Genomic DNA, 26,914 nt, shown 5'->3' with positions numbered 1-26,914 from the left:
GATTGTAATAATTTTTTTTTTATTTGAATGCGTATACTATCAAACATGAAGTGTCTAATTTTAATGAAGATCTGATAAATACTGTCAGAGATAAAGGGCATCACTCTTCACAAATAACAGCAAGTAGCAAGGCATATGGGATAACGATCGAATGCATGCGTACCATACTACTTAATATTATGAATGCGAAAGCGACTATGGATGTATGTATGTAAGAATGAACTACAATAATGACAACTTACTAACTCAGTATACCAAGTAAAATAACAGTATTTACATAGCTAGCCACGATGATTATGATGTTAGCATCAGATCTATTCTAGCTTCTCGATTGACTCATACGCAGACGAAGTCGCGAGGCTCCGCTAGTAAATAATAATGTTATAATATTTATTAGTGTTTTTACCGTTGCGTAGAACTGTTCTTGGTGCCAATTCCCCTGTTCCAAGATTATGTTAGACCCTAAACCACATTAGCACTGTAGTTGATAACCACATAAGCACGTACACATAACATAATCGCACTCACACTGCATGTTTGTCTCGCATGTCAGAAATAAAAAAAAAAAATGTGTTATATAAATAAATTGAAATAAAAATGCGTTAATGTGTTTTGTAATGGGAGAGCAAGATCTTCTGGCACAGGTTTTAAACTTAACAGAAGTTCTCCGCCTTATCTGCTATTGTTTTATGTGAACAAATAAATTTTCATTTCATTTCAATTTTCAGTTGATATTTACTCTGACTCTTGTATAAGTTCAGATATAAGATATTTTTACCATGACCACTTGACCCTTAATTAATGTTTCCTTGATTTACTTTTTAGTGTGCGAGATATTTTATTATTATATTCTCATTCACAATACCTTTTCTTTTCATTATATGGTGTTATTATATATTTATAATACAACTGTAACTTATTATATATTTTCATATGCTATGTTCACTTTTAAGAAAACATTACACTTAAATAGAATAGTTATAATTTTAAAGACGGTATTAGTGTAGGTGTTTGTAAGTAAACCTAATAAATAAATAAAAAACACTTAGAGGAAATATCAACTTTATAAATTTTTAGGTAATTATGAAAAAAAAATCGGTCCGTTACTGGGTCCGTTGTGACAATCACATTCAAAACCACGAGCAAGTTGTTAAGACAATAATAAAAACAAACTTACAAAAAGATTTTTCTTCATTTCTTTACACAAATTTATATTGGATAGAAGCATTTCCACTTTGAAATCGAATCGAAATATATTATGAAAATTTAGTTTAATTTTCGTAATACTTAAAAGTTATGAAAACATCATTTACGTTATAAGACAAGTTAGAAAAAATAAAGAGCAAGTACGAGGTTATGTAACATTTTTTTTTCTAATAATTTAAAATTTAGTGTGATCCCAATGATAGTTACTGCAATGACATTGTTACCTTGACCTGATGCTGCAACCTACCCAACTCCTCGACAACTTTCATCAGGTGGTTTTTCGGCTCATTCATTTTAGCCTTAATGCATAGGATATAAACGATTTGTCATTGCCTTGGGGGTGCTGTGCTTTGTTAATATTTTTAGGGTTCCGTATTACATTTGACAGCCGGTTGGCACTGTATGCAGCGACCCTGTTTTCTGAGTCAAAGGGTTCTATTCCCACAACTGGAAAATGTTTGTGTAAAGAACACGACTGTTTATCAGAGTATTAGATTCATTAAAATATTCATTAGCTATCTTAGTATCCATAACACAAGATACGCTTACTTTGGGGCTAGATTACGATGCGTATTGGCGAAGTATATTTATTTAGTTACTAGCTGTTGCCCGCGACTGCGTTTGATTTATTTATTTCATGTGGGATTAAATTTAGTTGCAGTTCTAAAAAAAATTAAAGTATCCAGTATTACTTAGCCTTAAATAAGGGGTTTGCTGCTGTCCGCTGAGGAGTTCTGTTCTCTATCTCCAACCAAAGTACAAAAATCATTATTTATGTCGCTTATAATTTGTCGGAGTTATGGTGTAAAATCGTCAAGCACTTTCATCTCCTCTCCCAAAGTACCCAAACTTAATGTCGGAATAAAAGTATCCTATATTACTTCTAAAACATCCAATAATATGTGTACAAAGTTTCATGAGGACTGGTTAAGTAGTTTTTGCGTGAAAGCGTACCAAACAAACTTACATTTACATTTATAATATTAGTAGGGATAGGGATAGGGATTAGTAGGGATGTCGCAGTGATAAGCAGTGTGGTCTAATCGGTGGACGTTCCCTGAGGATGGTTCCGGGTTCGACCTCCGGATAGGGTAATTTGGGGATATATAATTTATGAATTGTTTTTATTCTGGTCTGAGAAGCTTTAGGCGTGGCATGGCGGTAGTACTTCCCTGATAAGCTCTGTCACAGAAGCTCTACTGCTACTGAGTAATTCCTTTACCATGAAAAAAATTGAGATCTTTATCTCGGACATTTGTCCATATCGTGTTAGTAATGCACACCATCCCAGCACCCCCAGAGAGAGCTGTCCAGCCTGCATGCCAGTGTACTGAGGAGGGTCATCATTGACGCAGCACGCTTGCGGATGATCGCGTAGAAATCTCCACCCGCGCATCCGCAAACATCTCGACGCGCTGCAGCGTCGTGGCTTCTTCAACACCGCCCTCAGCACATTGTTGTACTGAACTCGCAAAAACAATGTATTTGTCAAGTTATAGAATATAACCACCGAATATACGGAACCCTCATTACGCGAGTCTGACTCTAACTTGACCGGGTTTTTTTCCAGCTCGAATTTGGTTAGAAAGCTTCTTGCTCAACTAACTAATATAAATACTAAACCAGTAGAGACCTGAATAGAATTTTTGCACAACACTGCATGTCTTAATTGCATTATTAGGTAAAGATTATCTTTGTCGAAACTTATGAATTAAAATTTATAGCTCTTGTATATGACTTTACTTTGCTTATGAAAATAAATTAGCCTAGTCACTCTATGATTCTTAAACTATGTATATTTTGGATAGAAGCAGGCGTTACTTTGCGGAAATATATTATGAAAATTAAGCTTAATTTGCTATACTCCGCGAACAGCAGGAGAATCTGTATGGTGATTTTTATAATTACTTCAATCCGTATACTCCACACCAAACAGATGCTCGGCAATCCCTTTACGCACGTTTCGCTCCGAGCCCGGAGCATCCTGAGGAGATATTGACTTTACATACAATAATTGGTCATAAGTCGAGGGTGCACTGCCGAGGATCTGTTTGGTGTTGAGTATACGGATTGAAGTAATTTTAAATTACACCATACAGATTCTTCTGCTGTTGGCGGAGTATAGCAAATTAAGTTAAATTAATTATTTTGTCAAACTCCATGGTGCAGTGGTTGGCACATTCCTGTATGTGGGTTCGATTCTCTGGTCTGATCTGAGGGGATTCAGGCGGGGTTATTTACAATCCTACTGACAAAGATGTGCCGCCAAGCGATTTAGCGTTCCGGTACGATGACACGTAGATACGGAGTATGAGCATACTTCTAATCTGCAATCACGCGCTGGTAAGGTAAGCCCATACTTGGTTTCTTCCCGACATCGTACCGGAACGGCATTGTAGTCTTTTTTTTATATTGATGGCATGTTTAAGCTTACCAATAAAATGGCGGGTGCAGAACAATAATAAAGAAATAACGTCAGTTGCAAATGAAGTCATTTGTTGTTGACATTAGAATTACTCGAATCTAAGCTTTATTCGTAGGGCGTTAAGATTTTTCATAAGGATAAATGTCTGTGTCGCTATTGTTCTCGCTTTCTTTTTTTGTCTCTAATTTATGGTACGACTTATGTTTCGGTGAATTACCCTTTTACACAGATACATTATTTAGGAAACCATTACCGCTTACAGAACTATGGTACGTAGTCTGGGTATTTTTTGATACGCATTTCTATGAGCAGTGACGCAACCAAACAAAGAAAAGTAGCAAAATTTATGCAATTTTGAACCTTATGAAAAAATCGTTTGACATATACTCACAAGTAACGCGATATTGGGCACCATGATTTGGACATCCTTGTAGTGCGCAATTGATTCATTGGGGAGGAAGTTAAGCCTCAGAGTTGGGTTCATGGTCATCACACCCCGCTCTCTGTCAATTGTTATGTTCTCGTTCTCTCTTATTTCTCTGTAAAAAAGAGGTTACATAAAAAAAAATCGTTTATTTCGTTTCTTACATTGTAAATGATATATGTTGTGGAGACCTCCTAGTAAGCATTAAAATACCTGTGTCAAGAGGCCTTACTCTTTCATAGCAAAGACAAGATAAAATCAAAATAAAACGATTGAGTAGTGTGTCTTTGTGTGTATGGTGTGCGCGCGCGTGTGTGTCTGTGCGTGTGTGTTTGTGTGAGTGTGTGTGTACAATTTATTGAAGTTATACTTATTTTGGCGCGATGGAGAAAAATTATGAGAGTTAATTTTTACGATGCGCGTGCTAAAAAAATATAGAGTATGGAAAGCCCAGGTATTCAGATATTCACTTCAATACCAACAATGTTCAGGATGGCACTTAGATCTTTCATTAATTAACAGTATTATTGAAGCTAAATACCTAGTTTCTCATATTAAAGTATTCATTTTATAAAAGACATCATTAAAGCCCACCAACCTGCTTTAGAGCAGTGTTGTGGGTCGGTACTCTATAAACCTGACTTCCCAAGGAGTGAAATAAAACAACTAGACTGACTCTAATACTGTATATTAGGCTTCTCTATAATTCATATTACTTGTTACCTTCGAATGACTCTACTACCAGTTCGGAATGCTGTCTTCGGCAGAGAAGACCACTGGCAAGAAACTCTACCGTTGCTCTTTTATTCAATCAATTAAAACAACTTATAAACACAATTACAACATTGTCATATGTAATAACGCTAGGCCCTTTGATACAAGACATATAAGACAGGTCGAACATAACTACTATTATCACTTATAACTATGTACACATTTTGTTTATAATAACGCATCAAAAGTGCCATCTATGTGCCTATTTGAATAAAGATATATTTGACTTTAACATCAGGACTTTTGGAACAAGTTGTTTGTATAGAGCAACCTCTGCTACATAAACTGTCGGTATAAAGTTATGCTAGGGCTCCATATATGATACCTAAATAAACCAAAGGATGAGATATACTTATCTGATGCTACATCAGGTACAACCATAGTACCAACAACTTTTAACAACTTATCTCAACTCCATCACCAGTATATACGACTCTTGTTTTGCCACAACAATATTTCGTTAAGTATGTCGTTTCCATTATAAATCATCTATTCCCAATTTGTAACGTTCTATCCACAATACTTTACTTAATCTTCTATTCTCAATTCATTAATTTAAATCCGTCCTCACTTTTTCTTTGCCGCCAATCTAACTTGTCAAACTCGCGTCTCCCGCCATAGATCCTATACTTTTATTTGACAGTCTACTAAAGTCCATTATTCTATTTTCAATACATTATCAATGAGTATACAAACTATTATTTGTTGATATTTTTAATATAATCATCGGGTTTATCATAGATAAAGTGCTGTAATTCCCTATTTCCTAACACGCGCGTACACCGACACCTGAATTCTACATCGTCAAGTTAGTTCTAGGTGGCATGAAAAATATGTTCAAGTTGTATATTCTAGTATTTTTATATTTAGAACACGTGTTTCGAAACAGTACAAACAGTGTGAATAAAAAAAAATATTATTACGTTAATAAAACCTTTTTTATTTTAATAAAATCTTTTTAATTAATTTTAATATTTAACGTTAATCACTACTGCATTTTATTTATTTTTTTCAAAGAAATATAACTTCTAACGCGTGTACATAAGTACACACACCCTTTTTAAGTATTATTCATTACATTTTAAATGGAAATAAACTGCAGAAGCGCCAACCCACAGCTTCAGCATACCTCGCGGACGACTACCAACCACCCCAACTGATTGCTGGGGCTCCCGCGCTAATGAGGAGGGGATCAGCACAGCTTGAACTCTCCCACAGACCGTAAAGAGGCTAGCGTAAAGTGGGCAAGCCTGTGTCCAGCAGTGGGTCTTTAATACGGATGATGATGAAGACTTACTGAAACTTGAACGGTCCAATCTCTTCCAAGTTGAGTTGTTTGTCCTCCCCACTCATGAACTGGTCAACGTTCGTGTAGTTGAATATGTACACCTCGGAATACACCTCGTACGTCGGCTTGTTCCACATCCTGTAGATCAGCCTGCCTTCCTGGACGTCCAGGAACTGGGGACAAAAAGAAAACTAGAATAAGTAACTTGCAGAATTCCAATAGGCAGGTAGCCTTTTTTTTTTTTTGGCGTGGTGGAACTAGCCATTTTGCTTAAAATCAATGATACAAAAGTGAGATTAAGAAGAGTATAGTCGCTATAAGACTGATGTATAAGGCATATACTAATTTCGGCATCGATGGTAGAAGAGCCGTAGCTTAATTGTAAAAAGCGCTCAGGTCGCGATTTCCAGAGAGTCGCAGGTTAAATCCTGTCAGTTCCGAAAATAATTTTATATGCATTTTAAATTTATAAAAAAATTTTTTTTTAACCAAAGATGTTTATAACGTCTAGCAGGGCTAGCATAGACAGGAGATAAAAATTATATACCCTGATTATATCCACTGACAGTGGATATAGTTAACGTGTCCACGTGCTAAAGCACGGGAACGTAGAATAGAAGATGGTTTACCCCGTTTATTATTACACATATATTATTTGGATATTATTTCCACTTAGTGTTCGTAGCGTTAGTGCTCTGAGAGTTGATAAAGCTGTGGGAGGAGACACATTTTTATCCTTTCCCCGGAGGGATAATTGTCTCCTGCCGGGGTTGATCAAGATGTTAAGGGATGTTAATGTTAAGATGTTAAGTGTAACCATAGCCTTCAAAAGCTACAATTTGCAGGGCATGTAAGGAACACGACTTGCAATGTACCGCCCTGTGTCAGTCACAGGAGGCGCAGGTGGTAAGCCTCATCTTAATAAAATCGCCGATTTTATTACGCCCTATTTGTGATTGGCTAATTGAACAAAACGATTCTTGTGATTAAAATTCATAGCCTCGCGATCTTTCTTTCTTTCTATGTGGTTTATGATGAGTGTCTACTAAAACTATTATTTTTTTTTTGTGAGTTGTATAGATCACCGCCACAATGCGGTTTAGCGGGCTTATTATATTTTTCACTTGATTAATTATTTATAAAGCAAGGGCAAAGTAAGAGGCTATAGCAATATTATCTAGAACCATCCAAGGGCTCGCATACGTGACAGTGCGGTCGCCTTGACTCTGTTCCGAAGTTCCTACTGCATAATATTAAGCTTGATTTTATATAACTCTATCGAATTGCCCAATTCGGTGGAATAATCACACTCACGGTGTCTATTTCACACATTTGTAGTAGCAACGAGACAATGGATGTTCGGTATGTTTTGCATGAAAAGCTATCGGAGAAGACAAGAGTATAAAACTGTTTATGTTTTTTTTTATATAAAGAAAAGGAAACGAACAGGCAAACAGAAAGACAGACAGACACACTGACTGAATGCCTGTCTGACTGACTGTCTGATAGATAACTTTATTACAACAAAATACAAAGAAACAATACAAAGAAAAACAAACTGACTGACTGACTGTCTGACTGTCTGACTGTGTGACTGTCTGAATGACTAAGTAACCGACTGTCTGTCTGACAGTCTATCTGACTGCCTGTCTAATATATCAACGCAACCATTATTTATACGAGATTATTTTTGTTAGAGAAGAAGTTTCATAACAAAACAGACACATCCGGGTCGTATTATTAGTATGGATAATGCCGTCTATCATAAATATCTCAAAGTGACGCCCGATTCTAACCTATCTACATTTTGAAGTTAACTACGTCAAAGCTAAACTTTAACTGTTGACGGATCTCATGTTAGGTACGACTATGTTATGATAATCAATATAATATATGTTCATGACGTCATAGGCATATTTGTAAACTAGTTGAACTTGTTTTCTAATAACATGTGATTTAATCTTAACTGATTGAAAATTGAACACGCAGCAATTTTTTTGTAGTTTATTAAGACTTTTAATTAATTAAGATAAATGATTAAGTAGTGTTAAGTATTAAGGAAATGTTGTAAGGATTATTCGTTATCAACGTCATTAGTCCGGTTTGACGTCGCTTATGTTGTCCTAATCCTAATGTCCTGATATGGATCGCTACTTAACGAAAAGGCTGCCTTTTTAGGGTTCCGTGCCCGAGGAGTGCTAATGAGAACCTATTATACTAAGACTCCGCATGCTATCCAACTCGTGGCACTAAAAAGACCTACTTAATAGTTTTAAATGAAGCATTAGAAACAGTAATGCACGTCGTTAAAACCTAAAGGGGTTCCTTGGGCCAAACTTCTCACCCCTTAATTGTTGAACTGTTGTTGTTGTGTCCTGCGGTTTAAGCCCTGTTATTTCATCAATAATTGAGCTATCTAAAGTTTTCTTTCATCGTACAGGCAACTCATAAAAACACACATTTAACACGGTTCGGCTTTATTATATAGATAGTAAAGCCAGCGATGCAATTTCTTTCAACACATTTAAACAAATGTCTTATTAAATGAGAATTACCATCCCGGGGTCCTACTCTACTACAGTTTCACCTTACTTCCTAAATTTTTAATTTGAGAAATAAAACAATAAATAAATAGTAAAATTATAATCAAGAATGTCTTAAATAATGGGTCAAAAGTAACAAATTTCATTTTGTTGTAAACAAATCATTAACTGAATGAATGTTCTTTTACTTGTTACCATTATCGGAGTTTAATGATAAATTGGAAGTATTTTTATGTTAGCAGATTTTTTTTTTTTAATTTCTTTTTGATATCTGAATGATTTATGACCCTGGGAGAAATGGTAACTAGTTGTTGTGGGCGGGGGTGGGCGAAATACTCGCTGTGGGAGTGTCGGGGCGAAGTTGCTTTGGTAGTTCCCCATCGGGACATTTTCTACCCGAATTGGAATCAGTGGGTGGAGATTGGCAACAAAATGTCTACCAGTTGTGTTCTATCGATTTGTTTAGAACAGTCAATAAGGGTGAAAGTGTGTCCTGAGAAGGAAAGGGATTTGCAGTGGTCGTTAATAGGTGAGGGCAGTAACGGTCGAAAAACTAACTAGATCTTGGCGACCACTGTCGCTGGCCGCGCCAGTGGCCTTATAAGAAGGTTCATAGTCACTCAGCGGGCAATGGGGAGATCAAATCAGAAATGAGGAGATCCGTAGAAGAACCAGATTTACTGCCATAGCTCAACGAGTCGCGTAGCTAAAGTTGCAATGGGCGGGGAACATAGCTCGGAGAACGGATGGACGTTGGGGCTCTCAAGGTGCTGGAATGTAAGCCACACTGATAAGCGCAACGTTGGTCGCCCCCAACGAGGTGGAGAGACGACATCGTGGTCGCAGGGATGCACTGAACTCACTACAAAAGACCTATGTCCAGCAGTGGACGTTTATCGGTTGATATCATGATGGTGATGAAGTACGCGATGATACTATATTAGTAATCCTTAATGCAAACAAACTAATCATAATGACGGTCACTCTTTTTATCTCCTCAAAAACCTTTACTTGGAAACCTCGGGGCACTACCTAACTAAGAAAAATATTTAGTTTTCAAAATTAAATAACAACAAACCTTTACAATTATTTATTTAGGTCCATTCATTTCTTTAATTATATTCTTAAGGTACTCTTCTCCGGTCGGCTTATTTATAAAATACTTAGTACCTAACTTTATATTTGAATTGAGTTTTAAATAAAATAAAACCAAACCATTTACGGAATACTAATAAAATTATTCACGTTTTTTTTTCTGTTAGGGTGTATGGTAGTCATACCCCTAAAAGGTTTCTACGTGATATCGCACCGGAACACTTAATCGTTAAGCGGCACGTCTTTATCGATAGGGTGGTAACTAGTCACGGCCAAAGCCTCCCAGACCAGAAAAAATTCAGAAATTATAAATTCCCAATTAGCTGGGAATCGAACCAGGGAGCTAATACTTAAATTCACAGCGCTCACCGCTGCGCCAGGGACGTATCCATCGATATTAAAAAAAAAAAAAGATTAGTTCCAGTATGTATTTAGATTATTACGATCATAATTTAATCTCTAGATTATATTGTACATTACATTATAAATAATAACATAAAAAATTATCACCACCTCGCTATTACCGGAATCTGGTAAAATCTATGATTAATTTAGAACAAATACATTCGTGTCGAAATATCTGTTATAGGCTTGTGGTTTCCTTAGCTTAAAATATAAAACAAACATCAAATTTTCCACGAAATAATCGAGGAAAATAAATCTGTGTATGAAACTTTATTTCAGGTCTTAGATCATCGGCAAAAATGGCGGACCTTGGCGGAAGTGTGCGACTTCGCGGAGGTAAATAAAACTAGACAATCTAGATAAACATAAGTCAGATTACATAGACTTTGTTAAAATCGTGACATGACCGAATTCGATTTTTGTGTGTAACTTTGAAATTTGAAATTTTTTGCAATTTATTTTATTTTAAATTCTTAATTATGTGCAAATTTCCTCGAAGTAATAAACAAAAATTAAAACAACAAATATTAAGTAATGTCTACAAGGTATACGTTATTAAGTATTTATACGACAAGGTAGTGTTTTTTTTTTTAAATCTCAAAATTGTAATTTCTAAAACTTCTTCTGTAAACTTCTTTAAAATTTTCTCGAGAGGTAACATTATTTTTTTCTTTAGGAATAAATTTACTGAATCGTGTACATGAAAGAGAGTTAGTATACGTTTTGGCTAGCTGTAAGCGTGCTGAGGATGTCAATAAATAAATAAAATAGATAAAGTCAGAAATATGGCTAAGAATAACGCATTTTTTATTTGATATGGAGTTACATATTTGTTCTATTTGCCGTGAAGACCCTGGGGCCATGGGGTGTAAAATATATCGAGACATTATAGCGCGGTTAATTGCTTCTAGCATGGGCAGGAGAAAATTATCTCCCAGGGAAAAGGATAATAGTTGATCTTCTCCCACAGCTTTATCAACTCCAAATAATATATGTGTAAGCCGTTATAGCGCATTGGGTAGGAGCTCGACTTCACAATCGGTGTGCCGAGTTCGAATCCCAGCACGCACCTCCAACTTTTCAAAGTAAAGTGAGTTTTAAGTAATTAAGACATCACTTGCTTCAACGGTACAGGAAACCTGCGTGCCTGAGAGCTCCACATAATGTTCTCAAAGGTGTGTGGAGTCCACCAATCTACACTGGGCCAGCGTGGTGGACTACGGCCTTAACCCCTACTCACTGAGGAAGAATATCGAAAAAACCAAAAAAAACCGTTTTCGTCAGTAAGCCACGGCCAAAGACCCCGGAATGGGAAAATAATAAAGTCGCAAATTAACTCTACCCGGAATCGAACCTCAAACCACAGCGCTCACTGCTTTGCGAAGGCGTAATAGCGTATATTTATCGTAGTCGTAATATGTGAGAGAGGTGAGTGAACGCGCTGCATTAGGTCAGGGACATCGTCTCAGACTCAGTACGGCCGGCAGAAAAGGTTGTATGATTTAATGTATTTTTTTTTAATTTTTGTACTTTTATTTAGGTGCCCCCAATCGCATATTACTGTATCTGATGACTGCCAGTTTAAAAAAAAAAGAATGCTGCCTATTTCCTTGTAAACGAATATCTTTTATTATTTTATTGGTAATATTTGTATACATTTATTAGAAGTCATTTTCTTTTTTTTATGCAATAAAGAGTTTTATCGTATTTTTTATTCCACTACAGTGATATTCTAGTCGTTACAATTACGGCTTCACTTTTGGGGGGCCCAATTTGAATCCCAGCTTGCACCTCTTTTCTAAGTTATGTAAAATATCACTTGCTTTATCGGCGAACTGGGTCATATTGGGTCAGCGTGTTTCCACCACGGTGACGCTGTACTAAACCCAGCTCATTGTGAGAGAAAACACGTGCTCGGTAGTGGGCAGGTAATGAGCTGTTAAGATAAGATGATTCCACCACAAGTTAGCCCATGATTTCCTGGTAAGTGATGATGCAGTCAACCTCCCACCAGACCATACTAGAGAAAGTTCAGAAATTATAAATATACCAAATTTTACTCGACGGGGATCGAACCTGGGACCATCATCATCATCATCATCAGGATTCATCACATTCATGTCTTTACAACCGCGTTGCACTTGAGCTCTGCATTTAAAAAAATATATAATTATCTAGTAATAAAAGTACCAGGAACACAGTGATAAGCTGTCAATCAAAAAAAATGTTCACACAATTATTTTGTGCTGAGGTTAATTGCCTAGGAAAAAAGCATTTAATAATGAAAGAGTAGTAATGATAAAAACAATTAAATGTAAATTTTAAAAAACACAAAGTACCTAACGCCTGCTTCTATGAAATGCTATAAATCGACCACAGTACCTCTTATGAAATAATAATTGTTTATTTTTCACATACAATAGTACCTCTTTTTTATAACAACCTTAGTAAAACATACGTTTAAAGAAATGCCTAAATCATCGTGTTGCCTAAATCATGGTAAACATTGTTAACTATATATTTATTAATACTATACTAATATTATAAGGAAGCGGTGGGTTCGACTCCACTAGCGGAAAATGTTTGTGTGATGAGATGAACGTTTTTCAGTATCTGGGTGTGTATATATATATTCTAAGTATTTATGTATATTATTCATAAAAATATTCATCAGTCATCTTAGTACCCATAACACAAGCTACGCTTACTTTGGGGCTAGATGGGAATGTGTGTATTGTCATAGTATATTTGTTTATTAAATTCTAAATTCATTTATTTCAAGTAGGCCTAATATAAGCACTTTTGAAACGTCAAGTCTGTCTGTGTGTAGTGAATCTACCGCCGGTTCAGAAGGCAGATTCTACGAAGAAGCCGGCAAGAAACTCAGCAGTTGCTCTTTTCCAACATCAACAATTTACATTTTACATTATTTTATGACATTGTAATCTCGACGTCTGAACTCATACACCGTCAATGACCGGATTCTTATTTAAATTAAGTTTACTTAAGTACCAGGTTGCTAATTGAAATTAAGTTTATTAATTTTCTGCTATAAATTATTTCGCTGACGCTATCTAACAAATTAGGTAACGTATATAACTTTGTTTACGATTGGTACAATTTATGCAACACCGGTATATACTAGCGAGCGTAACCCACTATTCAGAACCAATTCATTGTAAATATCTAACTTCCTCGTTGGTTTAGAGGTAAGCAGTTTCAAGTACCGATCACAAGGTCCTAGGTTCGAATTCCAGGTCCGGCCTAAAAGTGTTAGGCATTTTGTGTTTTCTGTTATGAATTTCCAGTGCCTTCGCAGTGTTAGAAAATTGGCGGTGTTTCGATAGCACGTTAAGCTGGTTATTATCACCAATTGTGATAATAGTCGTTAAACCCACCAACCAGCATTGGAGTAGCGTGGTGGGTATATGCTCTGAAACCGGCGCTGTTAACTAGGGAGGAGGCCTGTGCGCAGCAGTGGGACCGTAACAGACTGTGTATCTGTTTGTTTGTTAGCTCAGTCACATTAATGATCATGGTAAAATTTGGAATAGTTATATGGTTACTTAAAGACGGATGTAGCATATTATAGTTTTTATAATAATTAATTATAATTATAAATCGTTATTTGTACACCGTGTCAAGAATAATATAAAAAACGAATATGAAGAAAGAAGTAGAATACAAAAGGCGCCGATACGATATACGAAGCGATCTCTGCCAGACAACCTTAGAATTTGGAAAAAAAGAGGAGAACAGACGGCAGATGTAACTAAAATTTAATAATACATACATGAGAATAACTAGATACTAATACATTTACTAATTTACACAAAGGTATCCTACATTTATGCGTATTTTGATGCGATAAAATCACGTCAAAATACTCAGAAACTATTTCCTTACGATTGTTTATTGTTTATTTGTTTATCGTTATTAGGTACACAAAAAATAACTAAAGGTAAATCTAAATATAAGTAATAACAAGTTTTGTTTTAAGCTACAACCCAAAGTAGGTGTACACAACATAGAATTCAATGAAACAAAAAGTAAAGATAAAATTTAAGTTCAAATATAAAATAATTTATAATTTCCCTAAAGTTATGTGGAATAGTGCTTAATAATTTGATTTTTAAAAATATTTTTTACTTACATTTGTTAAAAATGACAATATTACGATTACTTGATACTAAATCAAAGATACTAGATTATTAAAAATACCTTTATGCATACCTATAGCATACTTTTTAGCACAGGCATACAAATAGTTCCCTCGGTCGAAGACGCGGGCAACAGCTATTCAAATTATAGTTTCATTGAACTCTGAGCTTTGTAATACTACCAAATAATAAATAGCCTTTGTCTCGACGCCGAGGTGATGTTTTGTAACGCATACCTATCATTAAAGAGTAATAAGCATTCGCAATGATTGTATACTCGTTGGGTTTTATACCACAGGGTTGCCACATCGCTCTTGTCGTAGTATCGATTGTAGGGTTTCCATTTAGCCAAATTCTTTCAGCAAAGTATGTCTGCACAGACTGTACGAAACATTTTTTTTTATGTTACACTTCTTTAGCGGCTTTAGAAAAATATCATGGGAGGGAAATTATGCGGTGCTTGGTGGTCCGTTACTGAGATAACTAGATAATGCGTTATAATAAAATTATCAATGTATTACATATCTTATTTCTATTGTTAGTGTCATTTTCTCTACAAACGTAGAATAAAATTAAAAGTAATAGAAAATACGGCGTAAGATAACATTTTTGGAAGGATTTTTATCTAGTTACGTTTGTTTTTACTCCACTTCAAGTTAGCCGGGCTAACTAAAAGAAGTTAATAACACTTGACTGCAATCTCACCTGTTGGTAAGTGATAATGCTGTTAAAAATTTAGCGGTGTATCATGTTAGGGTTATGGCAGGTACAAAAAACCCATACCCCATCGGTTTTTACGCGACATCGTACAGAAACGCTGAGTTGATAAAACTGTGGGAGCAGATAAAAACTTTGTCCTCTCCCCGGGGAGAAAAATGTATCCTTCCATCATAACCCCTGACTTCTCACTTCATCAAATATTTCCATCATATAATATCACAATAAACAGAGAAACACTTAAAACTGTAAGCTACAGTAGCCATACAGAAAGCCTAGCAAGTAAACTCAGCTCGGCATATACAATCAGGAAAATTAGACAGCTTACCGATGTTGAAACAGCTAGGCTTGTTTATTTCGCATACTTTCACAGTATTATGTATGGGATCTTGTTGTAAGGAAAAGCTGCAGATATTGAAAGTATATTTCAAAAAAGAGCTGTATGATCAATGTATAAACTTGGATCACGCGAATCGCGCTGGCCCAGTGCGGATTGGTGGACTCCACACACCTTTGAGAACATTATCGAGAACTCTCAGGCATGCAGGTTTCCTCACGATATTTTCTTAATCACTTAAAACTCACTTTACTTTGAAAAGTTAGAGATGCGTACTGGGATTCGAACTCGGCCCCCCGAAAGTGAAGTCGAGCTCCAACCCAATTGGCTATCACTTCTGTTACAAGTACTGTTTTATATTTATTATATACATTTATTCATATATAGATGCGGATATGTATATAGACCTACTAACTATTTTCTGTATTAATTTTTATTCGCCATTGGTTGCCTGGAAGAAATCGCTATGACGCGTTAAAGCTGCTAAATTGTAAAAATTATTTTGTTGTACTTTTCTTTTTTATATACTTTTGTGGTGTGCAATAAAAGACATATTCGTTCGTTCATTCATTCCTTCATTCATCACCTTTGGACAGCCTTAATATGGCCGAGAAAAATTAATCCGACTAAAAGAAATACTAAATTGCGCTTTAAATGGCTATAATTTATTTAATGTTACAGTTTAAAGGTACTTTTTGTCAGCTGAATATAACAATGAATGATACAACAGTTCAGTATACCTACTCAGTTTTTTTTTTCACTAAAAGTTGTAAGTTTTGGTCAGTCTAAGATGAAATTGGGGTATGGCACCCCAATCGTACCGGAACACTAAATAGTTTAGTGGCACATCTTTGTCTTTTATTTATTTTTTATTTCATTAGATATACTAACGATACACTGTATCATCAGTTACCATTTTAGATTATAGTTTATAGTCAGAGTACAGTTATCACTTACTAAATTAAGTAAAAAGCAAAAAAAAATGGTTTAGGGTGGTAACTAGCCACCCACCACTCCAGACCAAAATAAACTTAAATTAATTATTTAATTCCCGTATTGCCCCTGTCCAGAAACGAACGTGAAACACTCCGCTTGAAATCATAGCGCACACTGTTGCGCCAGCGCAGCGGGAGGTCATCAGAATTTTAATTTTAATACACATCCAAAAGTAATTGAGTGTCATGGGAGCTTATTAAACTTTTTGCGATCCTAATAAAAATTAATATTACGCCTAATCGTTTCATATTTTTTTATGCAAACCAAAGTTCCACGTATGTTTGCACGTTCATTAAATGTCAAGCAATAAATCATATTATTAAAACATAATACCAGTCAAGTTCCAGTCCAAAACGCGCGTAGAAGGTTCCGTAGTAATATTTCTTCTGTTCCGCATCAACAAATAACAAGATAAAATTCAAAAAAATTCAAAATTAATTTATTTCAAGTAGGCCTAATATAAGCACTTTTGAAACGTCAAGTCTGTCTGTTTGTATTGACTCTACCACCGGTTCGGAAGGCAGATTCTACCGAGAAGAAGCGGACAAGAAACTCAGCAGTTGCTCTTTTCCAACATCAACAATATACATTTTACATTTTAACATTCATTTTTCTATCTTGTGAGAGCTGAAAGCGGAGCCGGATGTTTCCAAGCAACCTTGTCATTAAGAAATTCATCAATTATATAGTAACCTCGCTGCAATAAATGTGTCTTAACAAATTCCTTAAACATGCGTTGGCAGGTCCAAAATCACTCTTAATCATATTATAAAAGCGTATACTCAATCCCACAAATGACTTCTGTACCTTTCGCAGACGATATGCAGATGACACTAATTTATGACCATTTCTTGTAAGTCAACTGTTTATGTCCACTTTTTGTTTAAAAAGGCTTATATGTTGTCTTGATAATGAGAAGCATCACGTTTCCGATAAGAAACGTGATGCTTCTTAGAATCTTAGAAACAAGATAACTAGAAACAAGATAATAAGAAACAAGATAACAAGAAACAAGATAACCAGAAAAAGGATAACAAGAAATAAGATGACAAGAAACAAGATAACAAGGAACAAGATAACAAGAAACAAGATAACAAGAAACAAGATAACAAGATAACAAGAAACAAGATAATAAGAAGCAACATGATGCTTCTTATTATCTTGTTATCGTGTTTCTTATTATCGTACGCCTGATATTAGCTATCGCTAATTACTGGCAAATACCGCTTAACATCTACACCTAAGGTTGATCGACACAGGGCGGCACGTTGCAGGACGTGTTTTTAGCCCTGCTTCGTGTTGCCCTATTTATAGGCGACGGTTTTCCACTTCACATCATATGTGCCATCGGCTTAGTCCGTCATTTATTGGTATTAAAGTAAAATAGCTTTAAGATCATTGTCTAGGTAGAAACTATTTCCCCATAAAGAACTCTTTTATTTATATATGTATAAGACTTAGAATTTTTTTTTTATTTATTTATTTCAAACAAACACATAAAAAGTAATCCAAAGAATACAGATAAAGTCTGTGATTTCCACACTAGGATTCCCTGTGTCCTGGAAATCAATGTTTGATGGACTTAAAAAGATTTTGCTTTATTTTGGCAACGAGCTTCATATTGCCCTATTTATAGGCGATGGTTAACATAATGTTAGCCATTTACTTAGTCCGTCATTTATTGGTATTAAAAAAATAGTCATAAGTTCATTGTCTAGGGAGAAACTATTTCCCCATAAAGAACTCTTTTATTTATATATAAGACTCAGAATGTATGATGGACCTAAAAAGCTTTTTTATTGGGCAACGAGCTTCGTAATCGTCATTTGTAAACTTTTATTTTTTGTTTACAAGTTAGCCCTTGTCTGCAATCTTACCAAGTGGTAAGTGATTTTGCATTCTAAGATGGTAACGGGCTAACCAGTTAGGGGGAATGGCAGTTATTTGAAAACCGTACCTACCACTAATTGATTTCTACGCAACATCGCCGGAAACCAGACTAGATTAGAGGAAATTCAGATATTAAAAAGTCGCAAAATGTCGATCGAACCCGCGTCCTCTGCTTCTAAGTCTACAGCGATTACCGCTGCGCCAAGAAGGTCGTCAATAATAAGAAATAACGAGGTTAGGTTAAGTACCTTAGGTTTAAAAATGGAACTTAATCAAATCTCGTTAGTAAAATATACAATTTACGAGTTACGTTATAATATTACGGAAGTCTAAAAAAACAAAAAAAAATTAAAATAATATTTTAAAGGCATTAGAAAATGCGTCAATCGCTTACTAATTAATGGCTTAAGACATATAGCTTTATTATAAGCCTATATGTCAGTTAAAGTTTAGTGACGCACCGAGAGGTAATAGCTATTAAATTTTAAACCTGATGTTTTTTAGATTTATATTCAATACCGGTTCAGTTTAAAGCTACATCTCCACACGTGCATAAAAAGTCAAAATCAAAAAATTAATAAGAATTAATATAAGTTATTTTTTAATTTTTTAAATATTGGATAGAAGCAGGCGTCTGATTCTTCAAGATCTGTTTGGTGTGGAGTATAAGGATTAAAGAAATTATAAATTACCACACAGATTCTCCTGGTTTTCGCGGAGTATAGCATATTAAGCTTAATTTTGATAATATAGAATTTTTTATTTTACGTACAGTTATAGTAACCAATAAACTACTATAATTTTCTTTTCTTTTATATATAGAAAATTATAGTATTTTATGTCTTTATGTGACAGCCAAGTTACCGTATCCTACGGAGTCATACGAGTGTTTTTAATTTAACAATTTTACATTGCTTGTTATAACAGTGAAGGAAAATATCTTATACATGTCTGAGAGTTTTGCATAATGTTTTCAAAGGTATGTGAAGTCTACCGATCCGCAGTATCCAGCTTGGTAGCTTCGTGAGTCAATAATATAGAAAGTAATACTTTATACTCTGCAACTACATACACTTAAAACATATTAAAACCTTACATGTAAGAAATCTATTTTGAATTTGGTTTGTATCTTCATAGTTAGTTATACCAGCCAGTGATATAATTGACAATCTAGTCATTAAGTAAGAAAGTCAAAAGTTTGACAATATTCTCGAAGCTTTTAAATTGATTCAAGCAATGTCGAATGTGTTAAAAAGAACATTGCAATAATGTATTAGGTATTACGTACCTTTTTTGTCGAGCGAAGAGCTACGTGAGTACTCAGCTTTAGACAAAATTTGCGTGTGAAATTTGTGTGTGTTTTTTTTTTATTATTTTGTGACGTCTTTCAGCAAAAACAATTTCAAATTACACTTATTATATTGTTGAAAAATTTATTGAAATTCGCAAAGAGTTCTTCTCGACATTGTGTAAATGATAAGTCGTTAAGAAGATTTTATAGATAAACTGTTGTCGGTTAAAATCTGAAAGGTTTTCGATATCTCGATTGCCATTATAGCCACATTAGTTTCTCTTCTATTATAATAATTATGATTCAAATATTGTGAAGTGATGCTTGCGTTTCTTTTGAGACCGTTGCTTTGACTTTTTTAACGTGCCTTGTAACTTTTAATTTTCACGATTATCAGCTTATTACCGGCGCTTTCAGAATGAGAAGGTTGTATAACTTAGTCCACCTTTCCAGCCAAGTGCAGATTGGTAGACATCACACGCCTTTGAGAACGTTCTGGAGAAATATCAGGTATGCAGGTTCTTCACCGTTAAAGCAAGTGATATTTATTTGCTTAAATCAAAAACGCACGTAGCTCCGAAAATTAAAGGTGCGTGTCCGGGATAACAGGCTAACCTGTTAGGGAGTATGCAGTTATATTAAACCCATACACCTAATCGGTTTCTACGCTACATCGTACCGGAACGCTAAATAGCTTAGCACGTCTTTGTCAGCAGGGTGCTGTACTAGCCACGGTGGAAACCTCCGACCAGACCAGACCAGAATAAATCCAGAAATTAAAAATTCCTAAATTACCCTCATTAGGGATCGAATCCGTGACCTCCCTTATAAATCACCGGGCTCACCACTGCGCCAGAGAGGTCTTCAAACGTCTTATCTTTTCGAATTTCCTCACCAAAATAAAGTAAACCTCACTTTATATAAAAGAAATGTTTATTGTATGGCAATAACTATTTAGAACAAATTACCAAATACTTTAATTACTAAATTTAATTGACATACCTCTGGCTAAAATTAAGATTAAAATTATTAAATGGCTTATGCTTCGTCAGTTTTATTCAGTAGACGAATATCTAAAACTAAAGGTTTAAATATTATTTTATTTTAAGTTGACATTGTTATTTTATTTCACAAATTCAGTTTTGATATCTTAATTTTCTGACATTTTGTATAAAATGGAATAACAATTTTATAATTAAGGTGTTGTTATAATTTGCATGCCATAGAATGGCAGATTGTAGCACGGAACTTGTTATGTTTTATTGTATGTTCAAATTTGTTAATCTGCAATCACGCAAATAAAGATATGAATTCGTAAAAAAAAATGAAGAAATATCTTACCCAATTCGTAACTATGGTGGCCGGGTCAACTGTCATTAGCAATACGGCGAAAACCACCAGAAAAGAACCGTATACCGCCCTCACGACTGATTCTGAAACAAATAGTTTATCTCTTTATATAATCTGAAACGTTATCATAATAGGCCTCCTAATTTCATAGGAGGGAGGGAGGGTTTTTAGAGCATTGACCCAATAACAATAATATTCACCTTTCAAACTATAAAATCTCAAAACCAAATCTATATATATCTCTACTAGCTCTTGCCCGCGACTTCCCCTGCGTTTGTTTTTGTTTTTTGATGTGGCATTAAATTTTGTTTTAGATCTAAAAAAAATAAAGTATTCAGTATCGCTAAGCCTTAAATGAGGGGTTTGCTGGTATCCGCTGAGGAGTTCTGTCCTTTATCTCCAACCACACTTTGGGCAAAATTAAACACATATTATAACCTCTATAGTACAAAAATCTTTATTTAAATCTGTTATAATTTTTCGGAGTTATGGTGTAAAATCGTCAAACACTCATCCCCTCTCCCAAAGGAACCGAGCTTAATGTCGGGATAAAAGTATACTATATTACTTCTAACTCTTTTAAGAATATTTATACAAAGTTTCATGAGGATCGGTTAACTGGTTTTCGCGTGAAAGCGTAACAAACAAACTTACATTGACATTTATAATATTAGTAGGGATAGGGATATATAAAAGGCAAAGGTGACTGACTGACTGAATAATAATACTACTAATATAATAAATATACTACACACACATCGCCATCTAGCCCCAAAGTAAGCGTTGCTTGTGTTATGGGTACTAAGATGAGTGATGAATATTTTTATGAAAAATAGACACTTTTAATATACAAATAAACACCCAGACATTGAAATACATTCATGTTCATCACACAAATATTTTTCAGTTGTGGGAATCGAACCCACAGCCTTGACTCAGAAAGCAGGGTCGCTGCCCACTGCGCCAATCGGCCGTCATGCCTCATGTCAGGCCGAATGACTGATCTATCAACGCACAGATCTAACCACTTGACAGATCGGGCTGAAATTTTGCACACAGATAGTTATTACCGTAGGCATCCGCTAAGAAAGGATTTTTGAAAATTTCAACCCTTAGAGGGTTAAATGGGGGATGAAAGTTAGTATAAATTCCTTCATTAATCTATTTAATTTTCAAGTTACGTCCACGAAACTTTGATTTTAGATTTTCGATTAAGAATAAAAAAATACGGGTTTCTCAAATTTTTTAAATTCTAACTCCAAAGGCATCAAAATAGGGGATGAAAATTTATATCAAATTTTCTCATTTTTTAAGTAATTTACGTTCATACTTTTCTATTAGCAGCAAGACTTTTATTTGAACCATTTAAGTTAAAATTTACCAAATCAAAAATTGAACTTAAAGTGACCGAAGCTTCGGGCAAAAGCTATATAAAAGTACGATATAAAATTTAAATCGGTTCATCCGTTTGGGAAATACGATGCCACAGACAGACACACGCTCTCACACACACACACTCACACACACACTGATACGTTAAACTTATGACACCCCGTCGTATTTGCGTCCGGAGTATATTTCATATCACTAGGTAATAAGAGTTTAATGAATTTATTTATTTATGTAAGTAATGATACATATAGATGGAAATAATAATTACAAACTAAAATTAATATTTATAATAAAGGGGAGTTAAAAAGCAGTAAGCAATCTGTTTTACGGACAAAATTAAGCGCGTACCGATACAAATTAACTATGTAGGAAATAATTAAATTCAAAAATTCAAATATTCACAATTCATTTATTTCAAGTAGGCCTAATATAAGCACTTTTGAAACGTCAAGTCTGTCTTTTTGTAGTGACTCTACTCGATAGTGAAGGCAGATTCTACCGAGAAGAAGCCGGCAAGAAACTCAGCAGCTCTTTTTCACATCAACTGTTTACATTTTTTATTTTAACATGCATTTTTCTATCTTGTGCGAGATGAAAGCGGAGCCGGATGCTTCCAAGCAACCTTGTCATTATAAATATAAACATATTAAAGAGTTTATGACGGCTTTCAATTACAGAAAAGTGCCAACCGGCAGTGAAGCTATCCCGGACACAATTTATGCCTCTTAGAGATGTCCTCTCGTAAATTTAAATTGCATACATACGTAAATGAGTTTTTTTATACGTGGTTTTTTTAAGCTTATGGAAAAGTCTTACTGTTGTTTAAAGGCCTATTTATTTATTTTAGCTCTTTATTTGCACACAAAAAACACACACAAAGAATTAAAAAAAAACACAGATAGAAGCAGTATACAAAAGGCGGCCTTATCGCTTAGTAGCGATCTATGCCAGGTTGGGATAAGGAAAACTATGTAATCGATAAAAAAGCTTGGGTATTGCTATAACCAGGTTGCTCTTCGAATAATTTTAAATGGCAATGTGAGATGGTGATAGCAAAGAAAACACCCGGCTAAGTTTGCTGTGGGCTTCTTCTTAGACCAGGACGCGTTCGGAACCCTCGTAGCTTAATATGGTTATCGCCATCATCTCACTACCGTGTACTTCTCATGAAATTTACGCATCAAAAGTGCTATATATGAGCCTAGTTGAATAAAGATATTTTTGACTTTGACTTTGAACTGAAAGCGGGAAAATGTTAATCCAGTGATCAAATTCTGTGCTACAAAGTATATTGTTCTAAATACATATTTATTATTAAACATACGAGGATCCAATCAGAAATAAGAAGAATTAGGGTTACCGATATAGCTCAACGTGTCGTGAAGGTAATGCTCAAATCTCTACATCGGTAACTGAGTGTCTCTGAGCCTTCTTGTGAGGTCCATAGTTTGCGACTCAAACTCGGAATGGCCATAAGAATGTACAGACACATTGTTACTTTGTTCGCGTCCCTACAAGAGGGACCTTTATAAAGCGGCAGGAACTGGGTTTCTTACCAGTGTATGCATACATAAATCGTCCTCCTATACGAGCGATACTTCAATTTTAGGGTAGGTAGTGCTTTTGTGCATATATGAAGTGCACGCCAATGCATGTATAACTAAATTAGCTTCCTCCATACTCAGCATGAATTACATTCCCCTTTCATTTAGATTCATATTGTGTTTCATCTGCAGGGCTAGCACAGGCAAGAGACAAAAATTAAATCCCCGATTACATCCACTGATAGGGGATTTAATTAACGTGTCCACCTGCTAAAGCACGGGAACAGGGAATAGAAGAAGTTTACCCCTGTTTGTTATTACACATATATTATTTATTCCTGTAATGTAAGCTATGGCAAATCAGAATCAAGAACGTACAGAACCTAAGGGTTCTGTACGTTCTTGATTTAGTCATTATTACATGCAGTGCATTGTGTCCAAAACAGTGAAAAAACCCCGCGTATATCTCACTCCACACCCGCGGAATATTTGCTACAGAAACTTTTCCCATTTCCCCATTTTATGGTAAACGTTTAGAACATTAGAGGTAAAATAATTTATGTCAACTGCTAAACTGCTGCCTGATTGAGGAACACTACTACAGCGGAGTACTTTTTGATGCTTCAATATTAGTCGTGTACACGGTTTGTGTATGTTTGTTATTACACATATATATTTGGATATTATTTTCACTTGTGTGCCAGTGCTCTGACAGTTCATAAAGCTGTGGGAGAAGATACATTTCTATCGTTTCCCCGTGGATATAATTGTCTCCTGTCCATACTAGCCGTGCTGATATCGATAAAATCTAATTGGATTTTCTATAGTTCATTTGGTCCGGATTCCTAGGTCCAGAGTCCGATTACCGGGTCGGACCAATTTGCCCTATATACCTACAGTATATCTAAGATCGGTTTAAGCATTGTTAAGCAAGGGGTTAAGAAGTATACATAAACTTTAACCAACATTATTGCGGGGTAGTTAATTAATATGCTATAAGTTATGTTGACGGCCGATTGGCCCAGTGGGCAGCGACCCTGCTTTCTGAGGTTCGATTCCCACAACTGAAAAATGTTTGTGTGATGCACATGAATGTTTTCAGTGTGTGGGTGTTTATATGTATATTATAAGTGTTTATGTATATTATTCATTAGTTATCTTAGTACGCATAACACAAGCTACGCTTACTTAGGGGACTAGATGGCGATTGTTTGTGTATTGTTGTAGTATATTTATTTATTTATTTAAATTATGTAAGGTTATGGAACCAAGGTCATGGCGGACGGATGGCCTTTGCAATTGCATTTCAAGTTCACTCACACTGTAAGTTCAAACAGTTTGTTAGTAATTATACTGTTGATAGTAATCATACGAGTAAATATGGTCTCCAGGATAAATAATAATTTAATGTGCACTTTAAGTCAATGTGGATAGGTATCATTGTTTACTTTAATAATGTACTCCTGTAAGCTATGGCATTACCACAGAATCAAGAACGTACAGAACCCTAATTCAGCCATTATTCCATGCTGTGCATTGTGTCCAAAACAGTGATAACACCCCTGATGTTGCTAGCCCACAAACTTTTCCCAATTGAATGGTAAACGTTTAGAACATTCAATGTATTAAAAACTAAATTAGCTTCTTATATATTAAGTAACTAATACCAATAAATTTAAAGGCGAATACATTGAATGAGTAGATAATAGTAAAATTGAAAAGAAAATTAAGTTTCCTATGTAAGTGACTTAAAATGTCTTTAAACCTAACATTAGAGTTAAAATAATTTCTGTCAACTACTAAACTGCTGCCTTTTTGAGGAACACTACTAAAGTGGAGTCCTTTTTGATACTTCAATATTAGTCTTAATTCTGTATTACTAGCTGTCGTCTGCAACACGGCACGCGTTTTTATTCGGGTTTTTTACCCGCGCGGGCATCGTTCATTTGGAAAACAACTGCCATCTCTCAGGCTGGCATGAGGCAACAATTATATCCCCCGAATGAGTCCCGTGACAAAGGATAAAATTAACGTGTTAAGCACGGCTTGCATGGGCAGCAGGGTCAATTTCTTTTGAAGGGGTGGTAGCGCAATGGGTAGGACCTCGACTTCACTATTGGGGGGCCGAGTTCGAATACCAGCACGCACCTTTTCTTTTCTAAGTTATGTGCATTTTAAGTAATTAAAAATATCAAAACATTGAAAGGAATCCTGCATGCCTGAGAGTGCTACATAATGGTCACAAAGGTATGTGGAGTCCAGCAATCCGCACTGGGCCAGCGTGGTGGACTACGACCTTAACCCCTTCTCATAGTGGGCGGAGACCCGTGCCCTGTGGTGGACACCTTAATTAAATCCTTCGTCACGAAATATAATGGGGGATATAATTTTTTTCTCCGGTCTGTGCTAGCCCAGCAGGGAATAAGGAGAGTGTAACACCTTTTATTATTACATATATATTATTTGAATTGAGGCCTACGCCAGAGAGGCGACTTCTACCACAACACAAGAAAACAAATAAGAATTGAAGAATAGCTATTAAATAAATGTAATGAAATAAAATATGTAATTTGTTAGAATATGTATAAATTTAATTATGTTATGTAGTTTAATTATGTGAATGAATGTAATATGTATTTCTTTATTTATTGGTAGTAGAATAAATGGCTTTATTATTTATTTTTATTTATTATTTGAATATTATTTCCACTTATGCGCAAATACTCAGAGAGTTGATAAAGCTGTGTGTGGGAGAAGATACATTTTTACCCCAGGAAAAAATACCTCCTGTCCAAGCTAACCGTACGCGATACAAACTATTTATATAAAATATTTTCTTTTTAATTTCGTCTAGCTTTATACATTGTACTGCACTGATTACGGATACTATGTAGGAAATGCATTACTATAATCAGAATAGTTAAGTCTTAAAATGGCGCTGCAATCAATTGAACCAATTATAATTACTTAGTGTTATCTATTTCAATTGTTTTACTGGATGATTTATGACCTCCGTTATTTCTAAATCATTAAAATAGGGTCGCATACACAAATTGACGGCCGACTGGCGCAGTGGG

The 26,914-nt window shown here is 35.2% G+C and overlaps 1 protein-coding gene across 1 annotated transcript in view; it reads right to left on the bottom strand.

Moving 5' to 3' along the window:
• LOC120626799 (scavenger receptor class B member 1-like) overlaps window positions 1–26,914 on the bottom strand; it is an 89,257-nt gene that overhangs the window by 22,421 nt on the left and 39,922 nt on the right. The window contains exons 3-5 of the mRNA XM_039894547.1: window positions 20,893–20,984; window positions 6,127–6,290; window positions 4,023–4,170 (exon numbers count right to left, since the gene is read on the bottom strand). Coding sequence (XP_039750481.1) covers window positions 4,023–4,170; window positions 6,127–6,290; window positions 20,893–20,984 — 404 coding nt within the window. The remainder of the gene's footprint in view (window positions 1–4,022; window positions 4,171–6,126; window positions 6,291–20,892; window positions 20,985–26,914) is intronic.

Source organism: Pararge aegeria, chromosome 10 (assembly GCF_905163445.1).
Source record: "Pararge aegeria chromosome 10, ilParAegt1.1, whole genome shotgun sequence".
Classification (NCBI taxonomy): domain Eukaryota; kingdom Metazoa; phylum Arthropoda; class Insecta; order Lepidoptera; family Nymphalidae; genus Pararge; species Pararge aegeria.
This window is presented reverse-complemented; position numbering and strand designations above follow the sequence as displayed.